Source organism: Nyctereutes procyonoides, unplaced genomic scaffold (assembly GCF_905146905.1).
Source record: "Nyctereutes procyonoides isolate TBG_1078 unplaced genomic scaffold, NYPRO_anot_genome, whole genome shotgun sequence".
NCBI lineage: Eukaryota > Metazoa > Chordata > Mammalia > Carnivora > Canidae > Nyctereutes > Nyctereutes procyonoides.
Window position 1 is genome coordinate 11,613,387 of NW_026575135.1, and position 25,918 is coordinate 11,639,304.

The window sequence follows — 25,918 nt, forward strand, 5'->3', positions numbered from 1 at the left end:
TTGGAGCAGCACTGCTCTCTAATACGTATAAATCACAGGTCAAGTCATTCTCTCACTAATGAGGTATTTAGATTGGTTTCAATTTGTCTTTAACAACAAATAATGTAGTCAGTCTTTGTGCACATGCGCAGTTTCTCTAAGGTAGAAATAAGTAAGTAGAATTTGTATTGTAATAGGTAGTTTTCAAAGAACAAAACTGGCCTAAAGACACAAATGCCTATTAATGAAATGTCAGACCAGTGGTGATGAATAAACTTTCTGATGTCCTTCAAACTAATACCAATGTGTCTCTTGATAATCTCACTAAGTTTTGTGCTTTACAGGACACTCAATGTTTTACAACAACACAGAAGAAAGGACAAAGGCACATTTAAACTGCCAATTTTGAGTTTCTCTCATCCTTCTTTTCCCATGTTATCTTTCTCTAAGGGGATCATTTGGGGAAGTAAGAGTAAACAGTTGATGTATAAAGCCCAACCAAGTAACTCAGGATCTGCTCTCTGGATGGTCAGTACCATCATCTACTGATTTATGCAACCTCTGTAGGTCTGAAAACATAATACTGACTTTTGAGAATGGGTAAATAAAACTGTACCCCCGGGAAGAAATTTTAAAAGGAGATAATAATAAATTTGGATAGATGATACTAGCACATTAAAAATGTACTGATTAATTCTGAAATTCTCACTATGAGCTTTTCAAGAGCTGAAAACACATAAGAAAAGAAGATATACTGCACTGAATGAAGACATATTTAATTACACATGCAATGTTTAAGTGATTTGGGAAACCAATGTGTTAAAAAAATTTAAGTTCCCTCCCATACACAGAACTGATGAACAACCTTCTGATAGAACAACTTAACTGGAGTCTGGGTTGTCTCCCACTAGAAAAGAGTGTTGAATGCATTTCTAAATATACATGGGAGGAGCATCAAGTTAGGTAACAGTGTCTCAGAATGCCTGAAGCAAAGCTCAGCAAGCAGGCTTCGGGGAAGTATTTTATTACCTGAATCTCCTCTTAAAGGAATCAACTTCCTGGAAAGAGGCCCTAAATGAGCAATGAATGAAACCCCTTCAAACATCATGGACTGGGTCAGACAGAGAAACATGACAAAAGGCAAAACACTAAAAAAAAAAAAAAAAAAAAAAAAAAAACCTAAACATTTTTATAATCCTTGTGTTTATCACAGTGTTCCAATTTCTGTATAGCTCTCTATCCTGTCTGGTTCTGATTCCAAGGACTCTAACTACTGCCACTGAGGTCCCATGTTGTACCTAAGTGTCAAACTATAAACAGCTCCAGTGCCAGTGTACACTGGACTTAAAGAACCCATGTTCTCAGATAAAGAAGAAATTCCCTATATGAGTCCAATCAAGAGAACCAAAGTACTTGTGGTTATTTATTTATACTTGGGGAGAAAAAAACCTTTGACATAAACTACTCAACAATCCTGCCAACATCCCATAAGAAATTATTTCTTACTCCCCCAAATATCCCAGCACGTTTTCTTTTGTTTTAAAGACCTACACAGGTAAAAAATTTCTACAGAAGCTCATAAAAATATAGATAAAACAGAGAATTCAAACAATCCACATTAACTATGCAAGATAGCTGTTACTCACTGCTGTGAACATGTGCTATTTCACATCTTTTACACTCATTATTTCATTTACTCCTTATAACAACTCTAGGATATAGGTCTTACTGTCACAAACATTTTACAGATAAGGAAAATACCCAAAGACGTCACTTTTGTAAGGTTTCTTTCTCTTTCTTTTCTTCCTCCTTCCTTCCTTCCTTCCTTCCTTCCTTCCTTCCTTCCTTCCTTCCTTCCTTCCTTCCTTTTCTTTCTTTCTCTCTCTCTCTTCCTTCCTTTCAACATTTTATCTATTTATTTATTTATTTATTTATTTATTTATTTATTTCAACATTTTATTTATTTATGAGAAACACACACACAGAGGCAGAGACATAAGCAGGCTCCTTCCAGGGAGCCTGATGCAGGACTCAATCCCGGAATACCGGGATCACGACCTGAGCCAAAGGTAGACGTTCAACCACCGAGCAAGGTTAAATAAGTGCAAATAAATATCAGATCCAAACACAATGGTATGCAGCAATTGGAAAGATTTAGTGGCTTCTATAGAAGGATGTTTACAGTATAAATGACAATGATCAGAAAAGAATATAGATAGAATATAAATAATGATTATGAAGGTCAAGTTATTTATAATATGTCCAAGTATAATAAAATATCAAGTTATTTTTATAATTCTTTTAGGTCATTTGTATTTCTTATTTTTTCTACACAAAATGAACAGAGACTCTGACCCGCTTTCCCTTCTCCCTGGAGGAAAAAATATGCAGAGTATAAAAATCTGGATTATGGAAATTAAAGCAGGCACAAGCACACTGTTTTAGTCACAGTTCAATGTTTAGAAAAAGTTTAATGTAGCAGAAACAAAGTTAGTTTGATCAAAATAATCATGAAGATAAATACATGCCTGAAGTTCGTGTCCTGAACTTGTGTTGATGCATCTTCTAGATGGCAGGTCTTACCTGTCAGTTGCTGTTGGACTTGTAGCCACGGGTGTCTCTGCTGGCTTTTCCGCAGGTTTCTCTTGTTGTGTCACACTAGTAGGTGCAGGTTCAGAAGATGTTGTCGCTGGTGCTGGAGTGACAGATGCAGGAGAAGGAGTGGGAGCCAGAACGGGAGGGGCTGGGGCCTGAACCACAGTCGGAGCCGTAGAGGAGCTAACTGTAGTAGTGGTGGCAGGATTCGACTGCTGGGTTGTAGCTGGTGCCGGTGTTGTCACTGCTTTGGGCTAAACATATTAAAAAAGTAAAACAATGAATTATGATAAAATACTGTATTTACCTGATCTCTAAGTAGATTGTATCATTATAGGAGGCCACAAACATAACACTAATAAATAATATAAACTTGTAACTTGAAAATAATTTTGTTAAGAAACAATAAATGACCAACATTAACTATATGAATCACTATTTATGTCACTCTTTCAAAGCCAAAGACAGCATATGTATTAACTATCGTTCTTAATTAGCTTTGGCTAATAGTTTCAATCTTTGTTATTAAGTTAATATGAAAAAGAACCATAAGCAGTCACTATTAAGAAATATACAGACTGTGTACTGGAAATAAAAACTATATAATTACTGCCCTCCCCATTACACTTTAAGAGCCTTGGTTATAACTTTCAAGTATTTATTGTTATTCAAAAGCATCACCAAAGTAACTTTCTTGTTCGACCTATGCTAGTACAGACTGCACTGGAGAAAGACTGGCTGTGCAAGGTAGGGCAGGGGACTTAAAGAAAAATACTAGCAGTGTTCACTTCCGCCTTTCCTTATTCTCAGTCTTATGTTTAGCCCTGTAGCTTTTTTTAAACTGCCAATACAATACTCTGCAAATTATTAATGTTCTAAAACTCCCATCTAGATGAAGTGAAATTTAAATGCATTACTATGCTCATTTACTATTTCCCTGAAGATTACTTGTGATCAATATAACACGGTCACATTCCATGCCCTCAAAGTCTCTGCTCTACAGTGTTATTTAAGCCTCATTCTAAATGGTACCAATCCTATCTGCTTTTTGAAGTTTTTCTGCTTACTTTTGATCTAAATAGCTTTTTCCTGTCCCTTCTTTACAACGAGGTCATTTCTCATTGCTTCCATAATGCCTAACTCTTCCCTCTTCTAATAACTGGCCATTATTAATTTGAAAATAAAGTAATGGTAAATAGCATTAGAATTCTATATAAAATATGAAAAGGCTCAGCTCTAAGTAGCTATACCTCAAATGCATGGATCTGAGGCCTATCCTGCTTAATTATTGTGTTTTAAATAATCAAGGTTATTATAATACTAAAGAAAATAAGACCAACATACATATCCAAATATGTGGCTACCACATTTTCCATTATGTACTATGGATGATAAAACTAGATGAGACAATGGAATACTATTCAGCTGTAAAAGGACACAAATTCTGGCATGTAGCCAACATGGATGAACCTGGAAGACAGTATACTAAGGGAAATAAGCCAGTCACACAAGGGAAACACTGTATGATTCCACTTATACAGGGTATGAAGTAGTTAAACTAATAGAAAGTAGGATGGTGGTTACTGGGGCTGGGAGCAGGGAAATGGGAGTTACTATTTAGTGGGTACAGAGTTCCGGAGATGGATGGTTGCACAATGTGAATGTACTTAATGCCACTGAACTGTACAATTAAAAATGGTCAAACTGGTAAATTTTGTGTTACATGTATTTTATCACAATTTAAAATACTAGATTGAGACAAAGTTTCCTCACATGATTCTTTTCTTCTATATGCAAAGTTTAACATTTAATGAGTAAGTGCCATTAAAACAAAACCACTATGGTTCTTAATGGATTAAAAACTTCTAAATCCAACACATGTAAATTGTTCAGTTGCTTTTTTAAGGACAAAAATACACATTTGATTAAATTTACTATTTTCTACTGCATATATTACCTTAAACTTAAAAAAAAAGAATCCTCACATTTATTCTGTCTTTGATAAATGGTTTCCAATTAGTCATTTAAACTTATCTTCAATGTTATAAGAATCACTGTTCTCAGATTATGACAATTCAATCCTAAAAATTAATGTCACAGGTACCTATTTTAACTCTCTACTGCATGCTTATGTATCTTTAAAAATACAACAGAATCTCTGAAAGAACTCAAATTCATCCTTTGCTTTGAAGAAAAACTGACTTTTAGAAACTGTCCCCAAAATATTTCAGTCCAGTAAGTGATAAAAAAAAATTCCCTCAAAAAAAGAACTTCCTCAAGGGGCACCTGGGTGGCTCAGGTGGTTAAGCATCCAACTCAATTTGTCATGATCTCAAGGTCCTCAGACTGAGCCCTGAGTCCAGCTCTGTCCTGGGCATGGAGACTGCTTAAGATTCTCTCCCTCCTGCTTCTCTCTTCCCCTAACCTCTCCCAAAACCAAAACCTTCCTCACAGCAATCATTCTGTCATTTCTTCAGCTGCCTTTTCCTTTCTTAGCATCTAAATATCTACCCTATCAACTAGAAAGTATCACTGAATTTAGGAGTTTATATGCTTTGTCTGCCTGAGGAGTTGGTTAGATATAGCACATAATACTGCAAGTCCCTTTAAGGCACCATTAATAAATAAAATAAGAAATATTTATTCAATTTCTAAGAACCACATTTTTAAATAATTACATAATTACCGATTTTACGACTTCGGCAAAACAAATTTTACACATTTTATCAACTGTTTTATTTTAAATTATGTTTAAGCTATAAACGTATAAAATAATTAACTTTATGGCTGACTCAAAATAGACTATTAAAATCTTTAACAGTTAAGTGCCTGCCAAATGGATATGCATAAACTGTATTCATAAAGGCTGGACTCGGGATCATTATATTTAAAAAAAAAAAAAACCTCACATGCATATAAACAGTACAAGGCTGAAACTTACTTTTGTCACCATAACCACCACAAAGTTTTTTTCGTCAATTTTATATTCTTTTAGAGCAGTATCATCATTAAGGATTTTGCCTAGTACATTAAGAAAAAGAGAAGACATTATTTGAAGCCCCATAACCTTTGTCTTACACATATTAAAGTTAAAACAATCCCCAATGTCAATTCTATCAATTAATACTTTCCCTAAAGAAAAACAGTAACTAATCAGCCAAGATAAATATGAATGGAAATATAATCGGGTAAAAAAGTAACATTTTGACTAAAAGATATCTAACACAAACACCATATATGTTTATGACAGTCAAGTTGTTTACACAATTTGTAAGATGACAATTTCTAAAACTAAAGAATGTCACTGTAAGCAAGAAGATAGCACATTACTTTCAATACTTAATTCATACCTGCATAAATTAATTTTTGACCTGCTACAGGAAAGGCATCTTTCCCCTTTTCAGATTCAATCTTCTCTTTCAGTGCCTTCACCTATGGAAAAATAAAGATTTTTTTTTCCCTAAAAAGTCTAAAACAAATGACTACCTAGAATTTGACTAAATAATGCAAAGTAAAATCTTATACGTATTATTAATAATTCCAAAGCTTATCATGTATTCACAATATTATACTAAAAAAGACTCATTCTTAATGCATTAGGTATAATAGGTATAAGCTTTGTTTTACCACCAGCCGCTACACATATAAAGATTAGAAGAGGAAGGGGAGGTGGGCGGGGGTTGGGGGTGACTGGGTGACGGGCACTGAGGGGGGCACTTGATGGGATGAACACTGGGTGTTATTCTATATGTTGGCAAATCGAACACCAATAAAAAATAAACTTATAAAAAATGATTAGAAGAAAAAACTTTACCATTGATTTGATAAATCCATTCAAGATAAAGGTTTCAACATCAAAGTTTTGATTCTCATTATAAAGTTTATGGGTTTATTTCCCACAGAGCAAAAAAGTAAAGAAAGGCTCTCTAAAAACATTGAAGACACAAAAGAGTCACATCTACAATAATAATAGAAGTTAAATATGAGTGTTAAATGGCAAATAATTCATTTTAAAAGTCAAATATGTTTCATTACAATCACACGGGGGGCTTCATTACATCACATTACATCCACGGGGGCTTCATAAAGATCAATTAAAACCTAATTTCTGGAGATGGTGCCTGAACATCTTTTTTTTTTTTTTTTAAAGAGCTTTACAGGTGGTTCCAAAGTTCAGCCTTGGCGGAGGACCACTGTATCACTTAAATGATCTTAAACAAGTAGCTTGGTTTCTCTCTCAGTATCCGTCTCATCTACAAAGTAAGAGGAATAGGAACAGATGATCTTGATGGTCTCAGATTCCTAAAATTATGTAACAATAGGCTCATTATAAGGTATTTTGAAAATGAGTACAATCAATTTCTGAAACTAACTGATCAGAGTGGCTGAGGAGTAAAAGAGGCAAGAAGAAATAATGGAACTAGTTTCATTACTTGAAAGGAACAAGAATCAAGAGGGAAAATTCTATTCCTTCTATTTCCCAGAATACTTCTAAAAATTGTCTAAGTTGATAGTTCTGAGCTTTAGGTGAAAGACTGCCTGATAGGGATACAAAGAGAGAGTACTAGTTTCATTACTTTAAAGACACAGGAATCAAAGAGGAAAATTCCATTTCCTTCAATCTCCCAGAATTCTTCTGAAAATTGTCTAAGTTGATAGTACTGAGCTTTAGATGAAAACTGATAAGATATAAAGAGAAGGTTCCTTTGTACAATTAAAAAGCAACAATGCATCTTCCAAAAGAAAAAAAAGACAGTAATGCTTATACAGCTTTAAGTACATTAACATACACAATTTCACATAATCTTCAAAACTCTGGGAAAAATGGGGTTATCCACTCAATTTTACAGATGAGGAAAAGAGAGGTTTACATCTCCTCTCCAGGTCACAGTGCTACTAAGTAGTAGCTGAAACCCAAAACAGCTTTCTGATTTCAAGCTTTAAAGCAGAATATTTTGCACACACCATATAAATTACCCTTCGTTGCACTGATCTTCCTGTAATGAGTCAACAGCATCACCACTATTTCTGATGTTCCCCAAAGTAGAAATACATCACAAGTATCAAAGTCCACTATTTTCTATTGTTCTGAATTTCAAAAGTTAAATTAATACAAGTAACAACTTTTAAAAAGAAAGCACTCAGAATCTGATCTCAACATCAGTAAACTCAGGCTATAAATTCCATGGCCTTATTCAATTTCTCTTTTTTTTAATTTTTTTAATTTTTATTTATTTATGATAGTCACACACACACACACACACACACACAGAGAGAGAGAGAGAGAGGGGCAGAGACACAGGCAGAGGGAGAAGCAGGCTCCATGCACCGGGAGCCCGACGTGGGATTCGATCCCGGGTCTCCAGGATCGTGCCCTGGGCCAAAGGCAGGCGCTAAACCGCTGCGCTACCCAGGGATCCCCGGCCTTATTCAATTTCATACACTGCTCTTTATCAGATGATAAACTGTCTGCTATGTGTGTTTCAGAATAAAGAAGTACAAGGACTTCACAACTTCCGTAACGCTACAGCTGACCCTTGCTTTAAATTATATTTATGTTGACGGTTCTGATTGTACTTATACATTCAACTAGCAGTTCATGATAAAATCAGGAAATAAAAGATACTATCCAAATTTCTAAGACAAAATAACTTAAAGACTATTTAGTTGGGATGCCTGGGTGGCTCAGGGCGTGATCCCTGGGATTGAGTCCTGCATTGGGCTCCCTCCAGGCAGCCTGCTTCTCCCTCTGCCTGTCTCTGCCTCTCTTTCTGTGTTTCTCACGAATAAAATCTTAAAACAAAACAAAACAGAACAATAAAGACTATTCCCTGCACTGCTATGGATGCTAAAGCCTGGAGCAGTGATTCTCTAAGGTGGGGTTGGGAGGCCGTAAAGGCTCATAAGACCCTAGTGGGTGGTCTGCAAGGTCAAAAGACATTATTTGCCTGTTTTCCATCCTAATTTTCTCACAAATATATACCTGAGTTTTCCAAAGACTACAAAGCATGTGATACCAAAAGACTGAATACAGAAGTAGATGAGAATAGAGCTTCTGTTAAGCCAAACATTAAAGAGTTTTGCTGGGGTGCCTAGCAGGTTCAGTCAGTAGAGCATGGGACTCTTGATCTCAGGGTGGGGAGTTTGTTTTTTTTTTTCTTTTTATAATTTTTTTAAAAGATTTAATTTATTTATTCATGAGAGACACAGAGAGAGAGAGAGAGAGAGAGAGAGAGAGAGAGGCAGAGACACAGGCAGAGGGAGAAGCAGGCTCCACGCAAGGAGCCCGATGTGGGACTAGATCTTGGGTCTCCAGATCACACCCTGGGCTGCAGGCAGCGCTAAAACTGCTGCACCACCAGGGCTCCCCTCAGGGTGGGGAGTTTGAGCCCCACACTGAGCATGGAGCCTACTTAAAAAAGTTTTGCAAAACAATAAAACAATGCCTTCTTACTGCTTTTTGTTTTGGAAAATAATTTTTTACATAAATAATTATAACATTTATTGGGTTTATTATCTGTAAAAGATCATTTAAAACATTTCTCAGTTTAATTTCTAATACAGTAAACACAAGCACATAGACAAAAGCTATTTTGGAGTCCTCAATAAATTCTAAGTGTATAGGGTCTTGAAATAAAAAATTTTGAGACCTGCAATCTTCCATACTAAATGACTTGCCCAAAAGTCAACTGAGTGATGGCAAAGCTCAGTTAGAGAACTCTGCGGTGAATAATAAATTTCCTTCCACATACTTCTTTCTTCAGAGAGGGAGAGAAGATGCAATATTTGTAGCTCTGGTGGCTTTTTTTTTTTTTTTTTTGAATTCACAAATGAATTACAGACCACATGTGTTACCATGAGTGAATTTAGTTCTCAAAAAAGTACATAATGGTATACAACACAGCAGTTGTTCAATTAATACTTGAATAAATTAATAGAGCATAGAAATATGTGAAAAAAAGAAATATATGAAGCAATAAACGAAAGAAATAAAAGAAACAAATCTCATTCTGGACAGGTCAGGATATGTGGGCAAATAAGACAGACTTAACTGATATGTATATACAGTTTCTGATAAAAATTGTATCTTTTTTCTAGCACCGATAGAATATATAGTTTAAAAATGTAGGCCACAAAGACCTATATTTTCATATAAGCCTAAACAAATAATGGACCCACTCTCTAGTTCTATCAAAGAGGGAGGAGGGGACAAAAAAAGCTTAGAAGTTATAAAAAGCAGAACAAAAAACACCTCCAACCATTTTGCTCCTAAGAAACCAAACTGGTGATTAAAGAATATTAGGAACATAACAATGAGATCTCTACAGACGTCCATACCTATATGATTTGGCCAAAAAAGGTAATCACAGACTAATACTAAAAGTGTTTATTATTGGAGCACCTGGGTGGCTCAGTCAGTTAAGCATCTGACTCTTGATTTCAGCTCAGGTCATGAATGATCTTGAGGCCGTGAGATCAAGTCCCATGTTGGGCATGCTGGGCATGGAGCCTGCCTGGAATTTTCTCTCTCCTTCTTTCTCTGTCCCGCCACCCCCATTGTGCAGTACTCTCTCTTTAAAAAAAGTGATTATTAAACAAAGAATGAAAATTAAACAAAGGGCAGCCCCGGTGGTGCAGCAGTTTAGCGCCGCCTGCAGCCCAGGGCGTGATCCTGGAGACCCTGGATCGAGTCCCACGTCAGGCTCTCTACATGGTGCCTGCTTCTCTTCTGCCTGTGTCTCTGCCTCTCTCTCTCTCTCTCTCTCTCTCTCTCTCTCTCTGTGTCTCTATGAATAAATAAAATCTTTAATAAAATAAAACATATTAAAAAAAGAAAATTAGTAAACCAAGCACGGAATTCAAATAGAAATAAGACCAAAAAAAAAAAAAGGAAAAATGCAAATAAGAGAAATGGTAGAAAATAGTTCTGTGCCAACAGAAAAATGGAACAAATAACAGGGCAGCAATCCACAGGTACGGTCAATAAAACGTTCAACCTTATTAGCAATCAAAAACACAGTTTTTAGTCAGACATGATTATGCACCGTAACACTGGAAAAGACAGCCTTAAATAATTCTTGGTGTTAGCACCAAATGTGAAGAAATACACTCTTAGAATGAGAGTATCAAATAAATGTAGTATTTAAGGGCAATCTATTTAAGTCATCTAACCACAATACACAGGCTGAATCCTGTCATTCTAAAACTGCCCCATCTTAGAAATTGTAAGCACCAACTGCTTATTCCTACCAGCTCTCAATACTGTTCACTACATCTGGTCTTGCATCTCATTAAGACTTTGGTCACTAGAGCTTCTATTTTCATTTTGATCTTTATTGCCAGCTCTATTCAGCACAGACAACAATGCCATGGCTTCTATTACTTTTCTTCCTATTATCAGGCATTCTTGTCTTTTTGCTGCTCCTGCCAGGCAAAATTCCATATTTGGACATAACTGAATTTATTTCTATCAGTACTCAATATAAAATTTAGTTCAACCACTTCACTCCTACCTCACTTAGCTAACAAATTTTATCCTTAACTATCCAACCCCTGCCTATCTATTTATATCCAGTCTTCTAAATGCTGAAGAAAATGAAAGCTACCCTAAATCTTCTGTTCTTGTGGTTCTCCTCCATTCTCCAAAAGGGAATTTCAAACCTGCACTCTTCTTTATGTTTCCCAACACTACCCTACCCCTGTCCCCACAGATGACCATCTTCTACTTCATTCAAAACATAGATTATCAGTGCTCGCTTCGGCAGCACATATACTAAAAAAAAAAAAAAAAAAAAAAAAAAAAAAAAAAATAGATTATCAGAGAAACTCATCATCCAGTTTCTGCCACCAAAAGGCCATACTTTTGTTTTGCAACCAGATTCACCTAATTTCCTTCTCCCCTATTAAATGAAAAAGGTATCCCTCTCTTTCAAACCTAATTCTTTCCACCTGTCCCCTGGTTCTTCCTCCAGTGTTCTTCAGTACTTTGCTAGATTCATTGTTTCCTACCCTCCCCTGGCTATATTTTCAACCTCTTCCTCAAAGCCAGTTTATTTTCATTCACACTTAAACAGACCTAATTTTCTGTTATCTTAAAAACAAAACAAAAACTTCATAAGCCCCCCATTATTTCTTGTTAGCCCTACTCTCCTCTGCTTAGTCTCAGGCATTCTTCCCCCCCAAAAAATTAACTACACACACTGTAGTATTTACTCGTAACACCATACCTATTACTCAACTACACACTGCTGACAGAAGCATGGACTTTATCCTCATTCTGCTGCTTATTTTCTCCCTATCCCCATGATTCCATAAGACTGCTCTTACCAGTATCACTGAATTCAGCAAAAAAATCATTACCAGACACTTCTTAGTCCTTCTCTACCTTACTTGACTTGTCACATTAAACAGTACTGGCCAGTCTCTCCTATTTACATGGTCTTCCTTTGATTTCCATAAGGCCATTCTCTTCTGGATTTCCTCCTATCTCTCTGTTAATGGCTTTTTGAAATCCTCTTCCTTGGCCAGCCCTTTAAGTGCTACTCAGGGTCATGCCCAAGGCTGCCTTTTGTTCTATATAAACTTCCCAGATAATCCATCTCCTCTAATTTTAATAACCATCCAGGTGTCATTTCTATCTCTAGCCCAGCTCTCTCCTTTAGTCAAGCATACCTAAATGTCTACTTGACATCTTTACTGGATATCCCACAGGCATGTCAACATAATATATTTGCTGAAAGAAGGTCTCTAGACTAGTCTAAATCTTAACCTCATCAGATTGAACATACTTTAAAACTGCTTAAAGGGATGCCTGGATAGCTCAGCAGTTGAGCTTCTTCTGCCTTTGGCTTTGGGCGTGATCCTGGGTCCTGGGATCGAGTCCCACATCGGGGTCCCTGTGAGGAGCCTGCTTCTCCCTCTATGTCTCTCATGAATAAATAAATAAATAAAATCTAAAAAAAAAAAACAAAACAGCTTAGAGGGAAAGGCCTTCTTTCTGGATGTTGCAAAAAAAAAAAAAAAAAAAAAAAAGGAAGAGGTTGTACCTATCTGCACATGGCTTTTCTTGTGAAGGTTATGATCAGCAGTGGATGCAGTTATGACTCCTTTAACTGTGCTGAACCCCCTGCCAGTGCTCCTATTTCACTGAGTAGTGAACAGGATGGATCTAGAATTGATCACTATAGTCCCAATATATAACCAAGGCTAACCTTTCATTCTCCTAAACTTTTCTCTTGCTGTTTATTTCCCCCTAAGGAGTCAGAGATTATCATCAACCCAACCCCCAACAATTATCAAGAAATCAAACCTTTTCCCTAGTCGCATACTTCTCTTATGAAATTGTGTGCATTTTAAAAAGAACATACTCTGTATCTAACATTAAACATGGTTGACTTGGCTTCTTTTCTCCCCCAAAAGGGAGATAATTGCAATAATAATAGACTAAAAGTGCCAACACAAAAGCTGATCCCAGTTTTCATGGGATGAAAAACATCCCATTCCCATGAGGTACTTATCTCTTCCACATTCCTCACATCAAATCATTCATCCAGTGGTTCCAACTTACCATCTAATTATTTCCCTTTTTTTCAAAAAAAGGTCATTTATTCATTCATTCATTCATTCATTCATGAGACACACAAAGACAGAGGCAGAGACACAGGCAGAGGGAGAAGCAGGCTCCATGCAGGGAGCCCAATGTGGGACTTGATCCCAGCACTCTGGGATCATGCCCTGAGCTGAAGGCAGATGCCTAAACCCCTGAGCCAGCCAGGGGCCCCACCTACCTAATTATTTCCTGATGTGTATATTACATTGCATCCCCTGGCACTACCACAGTTCAGGCCAATAGCCATTAAAAGTAGTCTTCTGCATTCAATAAATTTAAGTTGTACATTTCAAATATTAAAATAATGTCTTACAAATTATATCCCTACGATAGTAACACGATGTTTTCCATCTCAGTCTTTTCTTTCTTTTTTAAAGATTCATTCATTCATTCATTTATTTATTATTAGAGAGAGAGAGAGAGAGAGAGAGAGAGAGAGGCAGAGACACAGGCAGAGGGAGAAGCAGGCTCCATGCTGGGAGTCCGACACGGGACTCGATCCCCCCAGGATTGCGCCCTGGGCCAAAGGCAAGTGCTAAACCGCTGAGCCACCCAGGGATCCCCCCACCTCAGGCTTCTTACACAGCACTTTTGCACAAGATTTCTAGGACTACAGCTTGTTGACTAGGTTTACAATTGAATATTCATGATAACTCAGCTTCCTCAATGTTACTCTATGTTTTCCTTATTTATGCTGTAACTTTGTTGTTCCTTATTACTGTTATAAGTCATAAAAAGAATCATGCAAGGTTTAATGGGTAGCCCTGAAATACAGAGGCTGAGTAACAGTTCATGGGTGGTATGTACTTACCACAGTATATAAAGAGCTTCATCATATGTAACTCATTTAATCTGTGCTATATATCTCTTATTTGAATCTTGGCTAGTTACTGATGTGGAAGTTGGTATTTGTGAGCATCGATGCAGGCAATTTTGAGGCAATCTGCCAGCCTTTGATCCAATAATTCTACATCTAGAAATCAATGCTAAAGATGTACCACACAAATACTTTAAAGATACATGAACAGGGAATCCCTGGGTGGCTCAGTGGTTTGGCGCCTGCCTTTGGCCCAGGGCGTGATCCTGGAGTCCGGGAATCAAGTCCCGCATCAGGGCTCCCTGCATGGAGCCTGCTTCTCCCTCTCCCTGTGTCTCTCATGAATAAATAAAAATCTTAAAAAAAAAAAAAAAGATACATGAACAAGTGTACTACATTACTGTTTAAAACACTGAAAACAACCCTAAACGTTCAATGGTAAAATACATTATTGTACATGCATTCATTTACATACAATGCAATACAAGAACAATCACTATACATGCAAGGTATTCACTGACTGCATGCACGTATGAATGACATTATTTATAATTATCTTTAAAGGACAAAAGCTAGTTAATTTTTTAAAAAACATAATGCAGTTACATTTATGTGTTACATATAAATAAAAAAAATGTCTAGCAGCATACAGAGACCATAATGGTTATTTAAACTAGCGTAATAAAGCCTTCTGCTTTTTTATATACTTTATAGATAACAAGGCTGGATTACTTCAGTAATGTAAGGGAAAATTTATTAAAAGAAAAAAAATTCACGGCACCCCCCCCCGCCCCCGGCATTTCTTACTAGTATTATACAATACACTGCAATTTTGAAAAGAGTCTTCATTAAAAAAAGAAAAGTCTGGGGCGCCTGGCTGGCTCAATTGGTAGAGCATGAAACTCTTGATCTCAGGGTCTTGAGTTTGAGCCCCACACTGGGCAAAGAGATTACTTAAAAAAAAGAAAAAGAGAGAGGTCTGAGGCCATAGTCTAGTACCTAAATTTTGAAAAATAAGAGCAACCCAAATTTGCAATTAACCCAAAACAGAAGGATTTCAGAGATTCACACTGTTGGGTAATGCTTTTTTTTTTTTTTTGATCCCTTGGGTGGTACCATTCCATTTGAGAAAATAGGATAGGTATCAAGGAGTATTTCCTGGATTCCTCCCTCAAAGTAGGTTCCTACTAATTCTAAAAAAAGAATTGATTATGTAGAATTAGCTGGCTCTAGTGCAACAGGAAAAATCTTCCCACTAGATCCAAGAAATAAAAGAATGTAGCAAAAGAGATTTTTTTAATCACTGAGAGTACAGTATTAATATTGTGTGAATAGACAGTAAATAAAGCCATAAGCTCTCAAGTTATTATTATGATCCAAAAGGCTATGATTTTAAAATATAATCTGAGGGGCCCCTGGGTGGCTCAATTAAGCATCTGCCTTAGCCTTGAGTCATGATCCCAGGGTCCTGCGATGCAGCCCTGCTCATCCCAGGAACCTGCTTCTTCCCCTTCCCATTGCCCCTCCCCACCACGCATGCTCTCACTCTCTCAAATAAATAAATAAATAAATAAATAAATAAATAAATAAATAATCTTTAGAAATAGATAATTTGAAATCCAGAATCTATTTTTTCCCCAGACACTATGATCTTTTTCAACAAGATTAAAACAGACACAGACTTTGAAAACTGAGAAAAAGTAGATATCTTAAGATACCTGTAATTTTTAAAGTTTCTATATAGGCAGGGAATGGATCTAACACACTACAAAGAAGCCACCTACCTAATTCAACCAAAAGTTTGAGGAGGAGGAAAGGAGAGAGGGAGTGACACAATTTTTATACACCTGTTGAAGTATTTAGGATCTGTTCATATATATTAGCCAATTGTAGCCAATCTATCTCCTCTGCTTGAAAACGTTTACGTAATGTTTAAAGGGTTTATAAAGTTCATTGAGTTATAAAATTAGTTCTTGGAGACACTACATAAGGAATTTATCCAAACTTACAAGAACAGATGGTGTGATGTCCTTCAGCAGGATTCTCTGTGGTTATGGCAAGCTCAAATTTAGCACATTTCTTTCCAAAAGTAACAGAAATTTTATACATTACCTATCATCTCATAATTTCCAAACTAAAAAAAAGCAGAACACCACTCTTAAAAACTCTGAAACTGCTGATTTCATCAAATTGACACAATGAGAGGATACCACATCCACACAAACGTTTTTTAGAAAAGATAGTGAAAAACATTGATCAAAATAATGAAAATTGATGAGAGCAGGATTTATTTAAAAAATGCATATTTATTTTTAATTTCACAATTCACTAAAAATTTTGAAATCCATGATCTCATTTGATTCTCACATCAACTCTACAAGGCAGGCTTATTACTACTCCTATTTTAACTAAAGAGAAAATAGATTTAAGTGCTCAAGGTCACAGGACAACTACAAAATTGGAAAAAACTCACGCCTAGGTTAGCAGTAGTGTAATGTATTTTAAAGAGAGCAAGATGTAAAAACAAAGAAGACTCAAGAGCTACCCTTAAGTTTTGCTATGAAGAGCAAAATGGGAAATGAGGGAAATGAGGCAGTAGCCATAGAGGGATATGGAGATAAGAGAGGGTTTTGTTAAGATGGAGGAAAATGAATATTCTAGAATGGAAAAATCAATTAGGCAGACGAGAAGAGGAAAATAGATGGAGTGAGGTCCTTCATGGACGACCAAGTATAGGATATAGAGGAAAAGTAGAGGGATCAGCCTTAGCACCACCCACAACAAAAGGAGGTAGCTCTGGTAGGACTCTGCAAAAATTCTGTCCCAAATTGTTTGTATAGTCAGTTAAATCTAAAATCTCAAAAAAATCTAAAATCTAGGGTTATCAGCTGAAAACAAGGAAATTATATAAAATCTGCCTATGACAGGAGAAGAGTTAATGGGTAAAGTACACTTATCAGGCAGTACAAAGGGCCCAATTAAAGTTAATGTTCATGAATTTTAAGTGAGACAAATCAATGTGGCTGTGTGTTTGTCTTCTAGCTTCACAACTGCAAGCACAAACAAAACTGAATGTAATCACTTTTGGGGTTTTCCAAGCAGAAACAATGAAATGACAGTGGGACCATGTTGTCAAGCACGGTCATGGTTTTCTGTGTATGTCCTCAACCTCATAAAACCATCCAAACAACTATTTGAAGTTAGTACTTTCAGTGGCAGTACTCTCATTTTAAGATGAGGAAACAGGCACATAATTGGGTAACTTGTTCAAGGTCACAGAGCAAGTACTACAGCCAGGACTGAAACTCAGGCAGCCTTGGCTAAAGAGACATGCTATGCTCATCCTTGCAAGAGAGTAATTATAATCACTGACCCTATTTTAGCTGGTCAAGAGTGGAGGCAGTAACATGCAGGGAGGGCCAGCAAAACGAAGTATGGAGCAAATGAATTATACGTCTCATTAGAACTGGAATCAGAGGAAAGGTAAAGTAGAATACTAAAAATAGATTACTGGGAATGGGGGAATAGCTACAGTTTTTAGTAATAAGGTCTAGTAACCAGTTATGGGACTGAATAATTGAGGTAGAGTAGAAGGAAAAGATCACTGGGTGAGAGATTAAGGAATACAAGACCAGAGTATGACCAAGACTGTCTTTCACAGATACTGAAACTACCAAAGCCATTGACTTTGTGCTGGTGGCAAGTTAGTAATCACACTGGCATTCATTTCTTCTTTCTAAAATGCACGCTATCAATGTATTTTCCATAATTCTGGTGTAGCTTTCTTTTTAAAGCAATGTCATTCACATGCTGTGAGCCTCAGAATTGTGATCATTTTACATGGTTTTGACAGAGATAAAGGCAGCTACATCAGGAAAAATGACCATCAAGGTAACTAATATATGTCCATAGTTACTATCTACACTTCCCCATCTCCCATTCATTCTTCAACCCAATCAAACATAATTTTTGGCTTCACCATTCCATGGAGATTACTTGTAAGGGTCACTAATAACCTCCAAGATGCCAAAACCAAAGGGAATGTCTTTTGAATTCTCAAGCATTAGAAACACTTGATCCTTTCTTTTTCCTTGAAACATTTTCTTTTCCTGGATTCTTTTCACCTCAAAGGTTCCTTGACTGACCTCTTCACTATTCAATCTCCACATCCAGGCTTCAACTCTAGGCCTCATCCTATTGCGTAACAACATTCTCACCATGGTTCTTCAATTCTAATAGCACACAATTAATTACATATAGTGCATAATTTAGGGCTCGATTTTCACAAGCAATGGACACTGAAAAAAGATTGCTAGATCTCATCTGGTCCAAAGGACTGAAGTCAACCACATATGCTGCCTATTGTCAGGGCTCTATCTCCAACCCAAACTTCTCTCTGGAATTGAGATTCGTAACAAATATCTTTGTCATCTTTACTTGAAAGTAATAGGCATCTTGAACTTAAGTCTTGAGTTCCCACTCCAAGCCCAAACCTGCTCCCCTTCCCACCCTCCATGTCTCAGGAAAGACCACAAGTATTCGCACAATTTATACAAAATTTAGGTTTAATCTTCAATTTCTCAATTTTCCCCACTCCACCCCTTCAAAAACCCTCAACTCTACCCTCCCAAATATATCTCAAATCCATCCACTTCTCTTCATATCTGTGCTATTTCCCTAAAGCCTTGTCTGTTTAATAAGACTACTATACAAGCCTAAGTCCCTGCTTTTCCTCTTGCTTATCCTACTACCAATTTTCTATACAGCAGTTAAACTAACCTTTAAGATCATAAAAGAAATTTTTCTGCTCTGCTTAAAATTCCCCCAAAGGCTTCCTATTTTACCTCAAAAACCTCCTGCTTATTACAAAGTCCTATAGACTCTGGCCCCTTGCCTAACTCTATCTATCCCCTCTCTTCTCCCTCACCTACTAGATCAGCAATACAACCCTTTTTTGATTCCCAAAACACCGTCTCAAAGGTCTTTTCCTACAGAGATCACTCTTCCTCATCTGAGTACTTATTATTATTCAGATCTCAGTTTAAATGTCACTGTATTCAAAAAGGCCTCAATGACTAGTCAATTTAAAAGTAGCCACCCAGTCATGCACTATCACGTTACCTCACCCTATTTCAATTCTCTACATAGCTCTTAGCATTATCTGATTATTAAAATTTGTTTTTTAATTGATTTATTTCATTGTAATATATGCACTGTAACGGGACAAGATTTTTAGTAAGTACTCAACAAATACTAAATAAAGGAATCAACATTCAAATGTTGAGGGATCACTAAAAGAATGCATTCAAATCATTCAAATGAGGTTAATTAAATACCCACTATGTGCTAGGTATAGGAAAAGCAAAACTCTGGCAGAAACCATGCCAGATTTCCCAGGTACTTTCCGTGTAATGTTTTATCAATATGCCAAGAAACCTTAATTTCATCTTTGTAATGGAGTATTTTTTTTTAGAGATGTTATTAATTTATTTTAAAGAGGGAAAAACATCTCAAGGAGACTCCCCATCGAGCTTAGAGCCCGACATGGAGCTCCATTTCAGACCCTGAGATCATAACCTGAGCCAAAACCAAGAGTCAGACACCTCAATGGACTGAGTCACCCAGGTGCCCCTGTGATACAATATTTTAATACATTTACTCTTAATGTTTTAATAATCTAGGAATCTTCTATAATAAAGTACTATCTCCTGCACAACTATATTAAAGCACAATAAACCACATTAGGAATAAGTGCTAATAAATGATGGCCAACAAATATATGCAGAACAAGTACTAATAATATTTTACAGCATAATCACAAATATCATACAAATAAATCACAAACCAAAGCAATTGTTTACACATTACTGTACCGTACACTAAGTGTACTACTTATAGTAACTGAAACTACTGTTATCTTTCTAATTCTTTTATCCAAAACTTCCAACATATACACACAGCTTTGATGTCACTTTATGTACTATTATAATCACATTTCAGCTTGTTCATTTAAAGTCTCATCTCAAACATACTATGTTTTTCCACTTATTGAAAGCACAAAACAGTGACAAGGGTTAGTATATTAAAGAATTAAATGTGAGTATCACATACTCTTCTGTGTCATCATTTTTAGTGATACAGTAAGAGCTGCAATGTCTACAATCATCTCAATTTTTGTTCTTTAATCTACCTGTCCTTAATTAACGGGTTGACGTAACCACAAAACAGAAAACTAATGGACTTTGGATATAAGCTTTATTTAAAGATTTTAGTTTTTAAATTTTTATTATTTTTTTTAAATTTACTTGACAGAGAGAGAGAGAGCGCGAGCACAAGCAGGAGGACAGTAGGCAGAGGGAGAGGGAGAAGCAGGCTCCCGTGGGGCAAAGAGCCTGACATGGGGCTTGATCCTAGGACTCTGGGATCATGACCTGAGCCAAAGGCAGACGCTCAACCAACTGAGCCACGCAGGCGCCCTGGATATGAGCTTTAAAAAAAAAAACCGGTGTGTATCTCATTTTTATCTAAATGCCGTTTCATCACATCACCAATTTTCAGAATTTTTAGGAATTTTATAAGATTAGCAGTCCATTAGACATCTCAGAACTCTTTACATAAATTAAATTCCTCCTCCTGTTTTGTTTTCTTTTTTTTTTTCCAGTACATTTCTTTAACATAAAACTTCACACAGGGATCTCTGGGTGGCACAGCGGTTTGGTGCCTGCCTTTGGCCCAGGGCGCGATCCTGGAGACCGGGGATCGAATCCCACATCGGGCTCCCGGTGTATGGAGCCTGCTTCTCCCTCTGCCTATGTCTCTGCCCCTCTCTCTCTCTCTCTCTCTTTGTGACTATCATAAATAAATAAAAATTAAAAAAAAAATTCACACAATTAAGAATATTCTCTTTAAGCAATGGTCTTCCCAACCAATCTTCTCATTTTGTTTCTATATTGTTTTAATATTTTATACGAAAAATACAGTACTATTGTAGTAGTAAAAAGACTTTTGCACTGGTTATCCCTAAAGACAGTGCATGGTAATGGTCAAGTAAATGATACAAAATGGCTAATAGGAGTTACGAAAATTTTGGAAGTTGAAAAAAGGGAAGAGGACTTTCAGCATTCAAAAACTAAAGCAGGGGATCCCTGGGTGGCGCAGCGGTTTAGCGCCTGCCTTTGGCCCAGGGCGCGATCCTGGAGACCCGGGATCGAATCCCACATCGGGCTCCCGGTGCATGGAGCCTGCTTCTCCCTCTGCCTGTGTCTCTGCCTCTCTCTCTCTCTCTCTATCATAAATAAAAATAAATAAATAAATAAATAAATAAAAAACAAAAACTAAAGCAAACACAAACAATTTAAAAACAAATTCCACTGCTTTCCCCACTTTGTACATCTCCTACTCTGTAGCTTTTGAGCGACTAGGTCAATAAGGCTCCCAGAATACCTACCGCATCCCACATGTACCTGTACTCCTGTGCTGCCACTCAAAGACCACTAAACATATACACGTTAAAGGAATCACTCCCAAGATTCCTCTTATCTCAGTCTTTTCTTGCTCATTCCTTTTTGCTCCTGCTCATCTCAAGCTCATGAGAGTTTCTATACTGGCCACTTCAAGTTGCTTAATTTTCTTTAGTTCCTTCTAGGTAAAAATCAAACAAGGAGAAACGTTTGAGTAGCCAAAATCGAGGTCTCAGAGAGCAAAAACTATTCATTTTATGTGGATCTCCCTACAGGTCTCACTAAAATCCTATTTTCTCCCCTTTATTTTAGAAATATCTAATATCCTTGGTTACTTAGTTTCACAACAAATTAGAAACAAGACACCTAGATTCTTCCCATATTAATATAACTTTCATTGTTTCTTTTCTTACAGGAATTTTACCTAAAATATAAAAAATGGATATTAAAAAAAAACCCACTGTAAACATTTCTGAAATTTAAATCTGTTAAAATGAAATCCTACAAGGGGTGCCAGGCTAGCTCAGTGGGTGGAGTGCAGGATTCTTGATCTCGGGGTTGTAAGTTCGATCCCCATGCTGGGTGTACACATTACTTAAAAATAAAATCTTAAAAAAAAAAAAAAGGAAATCCTACAAGTCATTTTAATGTAAATGCCCCATACCTCACTGATGAAATGTTTTTATTTCTTGCTCCAGACTAACAACTTTAGTTTTTATACTTAGTTACTACAATATATTTAGACAAATAGCAGCAAAAAGCTGAAAAAGCCACTCTCTGTAACAATGATCTTTCTGAAAACACACTTTTAGAAGTATATTCATAAATCATTTAGCTCAAGACATTCCTTGGAAATAAACTGGTAAACAGCAAATAGAATTAAGAGTATATCACAAACACAATATTGGCTCTAAGATAGTCAATGCACAACTTGCCTAAAGAGCTATACAAGTATCACAGAAGATTCAGTGGAGCTGTAGAAAGTCACTGCGTAACTTCCATAAACCCACAGGTATTTACAAAAGCCTCCTTTAGGTTTCAATAATTCTGGAGTTAATTCTGAATGTCATAAACTGGTGAAGTTCCTGTTGCACCGATATTACTGCAAAGAACCAAAGTCAAACTGACTTTTCGTGAAAAGTTTTGTCTGAAAACACTAATCATGACAGCTGTGCTTTAAACTTCCATCCTTTAGCTTATTATTAGTACACCCTCAGCAATAAAGAAAAATTCAACACGATGTCAGTAACATCAATCTACGGGTGTTGTCAATTCTGAGGACACTGAAAAGTTTCTCATTTATCACTACTAACTCCTGCACCTTTAAGAACTTACCATAAAGCATACTTTTACACATTCTTGCAGTAGAATCATTCCATGCCAGAGTTCCAAAAAAGATTGGGAACTACGTTTTCTTAAATAACTGAAGATGCACAAAACTTCAAATTAAATGAGACAGGTAAACCTCACCCAAAGAGTACAGTGTTCCTTAAGGGCTGCTTTCATTTACTGGCCACCAATTAAATACCATTTAACCCTCCCATCTCTGAAAGGCAGGTAGGTAACAAGTCACAGAGGCACAAATGCAACTGGTCTAGTGAACGCCAGGACCCTTGATCTCCACCCAAAACACGACCAACTGTCTCTTCTAAAATACAGACGGGCAGGAAAGAGCTGGTTTAAACTTAACATGACAATCTTAACGGCGTACAGAACCACGATCCCAAAACAAAAGCAGATTTACAGCGGCGGCCCACTGAGATTCTTGGCATGACGTCGTACTGGCTTCAACACTGTGGCTTTTTTGCAGTCACAACTACACAAGATGGCATTAAAAGTCCACCACGTGGACTTCGGAGGTCTTCGAGGGTTTCCCTACGGACGACATTCCAAGTTTTTATTCTCCTTTTTTCTTTCTTTTTTTTTTTTTTTCCCCTCCCCTGAAATGTCAACCATTCGGGGGCTGGAGGAAAAAAAAAAAAAAAAAAAAAAAGAGTGCAGGGTTTCCTCCAGTACCCTACATTGACGAGACTTCTAACACGGGTAGTTATTATTACTCGGGAGTTGAGCGTGAGCCTGGATTTGAAGGGCTCTAGCGCACACGCGCGCGCACACACACACACGCGCACACACACGCACACACACACACACGCACACACACACACACGCACACACACACACACGCACACACACACACACACGTCTTCACCACCAAGGAGGCCTCGAAAAGTGTGCGATCTGCGTGCGGGTGTGGGCTCGGCGGCGGGGGAGCTGCGGCTCACACGCGCGGTCCGACAGGCTCTCTCCATGCAAATAAAAGGGTCACCGGTTGTGGGGAGCAGGGCGCGGGGGAGGGGGGCAAAGGACCGAGTCCCCCGCCCCTGCGCGGCGCACGGAACCCGACGGAACCCGTATCTGTACCTCACAGCTCATCCCGTCCGGCGGCCACCTCCAGACGTTCGCGCCCTAACCGGGGCCACGCAGGGCTGGGGGACGGCGCCTGGCACCTCGGGCGGCTCGGCTCGGGCCCCGCACCTCAGGCCCGGAGAGGCCGGCTGCACCCCCATCCCCGAGGCGGCCCGCGCCCCCTCCCCCAGCGCCCAGGCCCAGGCCCAGGCCCAGGCCCAGGCCCTCCGGTGCCCCGCGGCCGTGCGCCCCACAAAGCCGGCGGCCGACTCCGAGGCCCCGGCGGGCCGCACGCCGCGGGGAGCCGGGCCCGCGCCCCTCGCGCGCCCCCGCCCCTCGCGCGCCCCCCGCCGCTCGCACCGTCTCGTCGGGGTCGATGTCGATCTTGAAGGTCTGCTGCTGGAGGGTCTTGAGCGTGACCAGCATGGTGCCGGCGCGCAGCTGGGCCGCCGGGCCTGCTCCGGGCGCGGGCCGCTGGGCGGGGTCTGTGGCCTGGCGGGGCCCCGGGGTCGCTCCTCGCGCTCCCGGGAGGAAGGCGGTGGCGGTGGGGGGTGGGGAGGTGGGGAGGGGGGAGGGGGCTTGTCACCTCCGCCCCGCCGAGCGGCCTCTCCCCCGGCCCCGCGCCCGGGCCGCGCCGCTCCCTCCGCGACTGCCGCCTTCCCCGCGAGCTCGGGCCGCCGTGCTTCCTCACGCGCCGGGCGCCGGCCACCGAGTCCGCGGGACGCACGAGCGGGCTGTGCGAGCCGAGCAGAGAGAGAATCCGCTACCTCACCGCAGGCCGGCGGCCGCCATCAACGTGACTCGCCGAGACGCGCCCCCTCCCCCACCCGAAAAAAAAAAAAAAAATCTGGGGGCGGGGGGTGGGGGGGAATGGGGGCCGGGCCGACCGAGCGCGCAGGCGCAGGGTGCGGCGAGGCGGTGCGCAGGCGCGGCGGAGAACCCCGCCCCGGAAGTGGGGCGGGGCGGACCGCGGCTCCGGAATGTCGGCGGCCTGGGGCCGGCCGTGCGCAGGCGCAGTCCGGGGGGCGTCGCGAGGGCTCGGGCTCGGGCGGCGTCTGCGCCCGGGGCGCGCTCCCGCCCGCCGCGGCGCTCCGCCTACGGCCCGGCTCCTCCCGGCTGCCGGAGTTGCGCAATCCGTAGCCGGGGAAGCGCTACGTGGAGACCGCGCTAAGTGGAGGCCGGAGTCTGGAGGTGGGGAGCTGGAGGGCGGTAGGTTGGGGCGGGGTTTAGGCGGAAGGCTCCGGGCTGCGCGGTGCCGGGCCGGCGGGCTGGCGGGGCGCTGGCCGCGCGGGTGGGCCTCCGTGGTGGCGGCTGTGATGCCGGGCCCCGGGCCTGCAGACCCCCGGCGCCCGACCGCCCGGGCGCACCGCGGGCCTAGGGAGGAGCACGGGTGCAGGAGGTCACGTTCTCGCGCTGCCCCGTGGACAGAACTGCCCGCCGGCCCCTGTCCCCCGAGAAGTAGTAGAAGGTCACGGTTGCGGCGACTGGATGCACAGCCCCCGCCTCTCCGCGCATCTCCTCCCGCCTGACCCGGGCGCCCGGGGCTGCAGGTGGGGCCCAGGCCCTTGCCCCCGCCCGAGGGACCTGCCTTTGCAGTCGCTGTGCCCGCTCCCGGGTCCTCCGGGCCCGCAGGACTCACTGGCCTGGGGGCTCACTGTCTCGCCTCCTTCAGATCTTGGCTCTAAAGGGCACTTGCTCCGTGAAGTCGGCGCCGACCCTCGGCTCAATAAACCCGCAGCTTCCTCAGCTCCGTGAGCTCCGTGGCATTTACCATCTTCCAGTTACCGCACGATATGCATATTTATCTGCCATCTCTCTTTTCTTTCTTTTTTAAAGATTTTAGTTATTTATGAGACACAGAGAGGCAGAGGGAGCAGCAGGCTCTCTGCGGGGAGCCGGATGTGGGACTCGGTCCCAGGACCACCCCCTCCTCTCCGGGATCACGGCCTGAGCTGAGGGCAGATGCACAACCGCTGAGCCACCCAGGGGCCCCAAATCCAGAATTTTAACCCAAAGCGCAATGACTCCAGATGCATGTGCTCCCAGGTGCTG

The 25,918-nt window shown here is 40.1% G+C and overlaps 1 protein-coding gene across 1 annotated transcript in view; it reads right to left on the reverse strand.

The window, feature by feature from the left end:
* RAD23B (RAD23 homolog B, nucleotide excision repair protein) overlaps nt 1–24,700 on the reverse strand; it is a 44,424-nt gene extending 19,724 nt beyond the window's left edge. Inside the window, exons 1-4 of the mRNA XM_055302064.1 lie at nt 24,227–24,700; nt 5,925–6,006; nt 5,516–5,595; nt 2,563–2,828 (exon numbers count right to left, since the gene is read on the reverse strand). Of these exons, the coding sequence (XP_055158039.1) occupies nt 2,563–2,828; nt 5,516–5,595; nt 5,925–6,006; nt 24,227–24,292 (494 nt within the window). The 5' untranslated portion in view covers nt 24,293–24,700. The remainder of the gene's footprint in view (nt 1–2,562; nt 2,829–5,515; nt 5,596–5,924; nt 6,007–24,226) is intronic.
* Between the last annotated feature and the right edge of the window lie 1,218 nt (nt 24,701–25,918).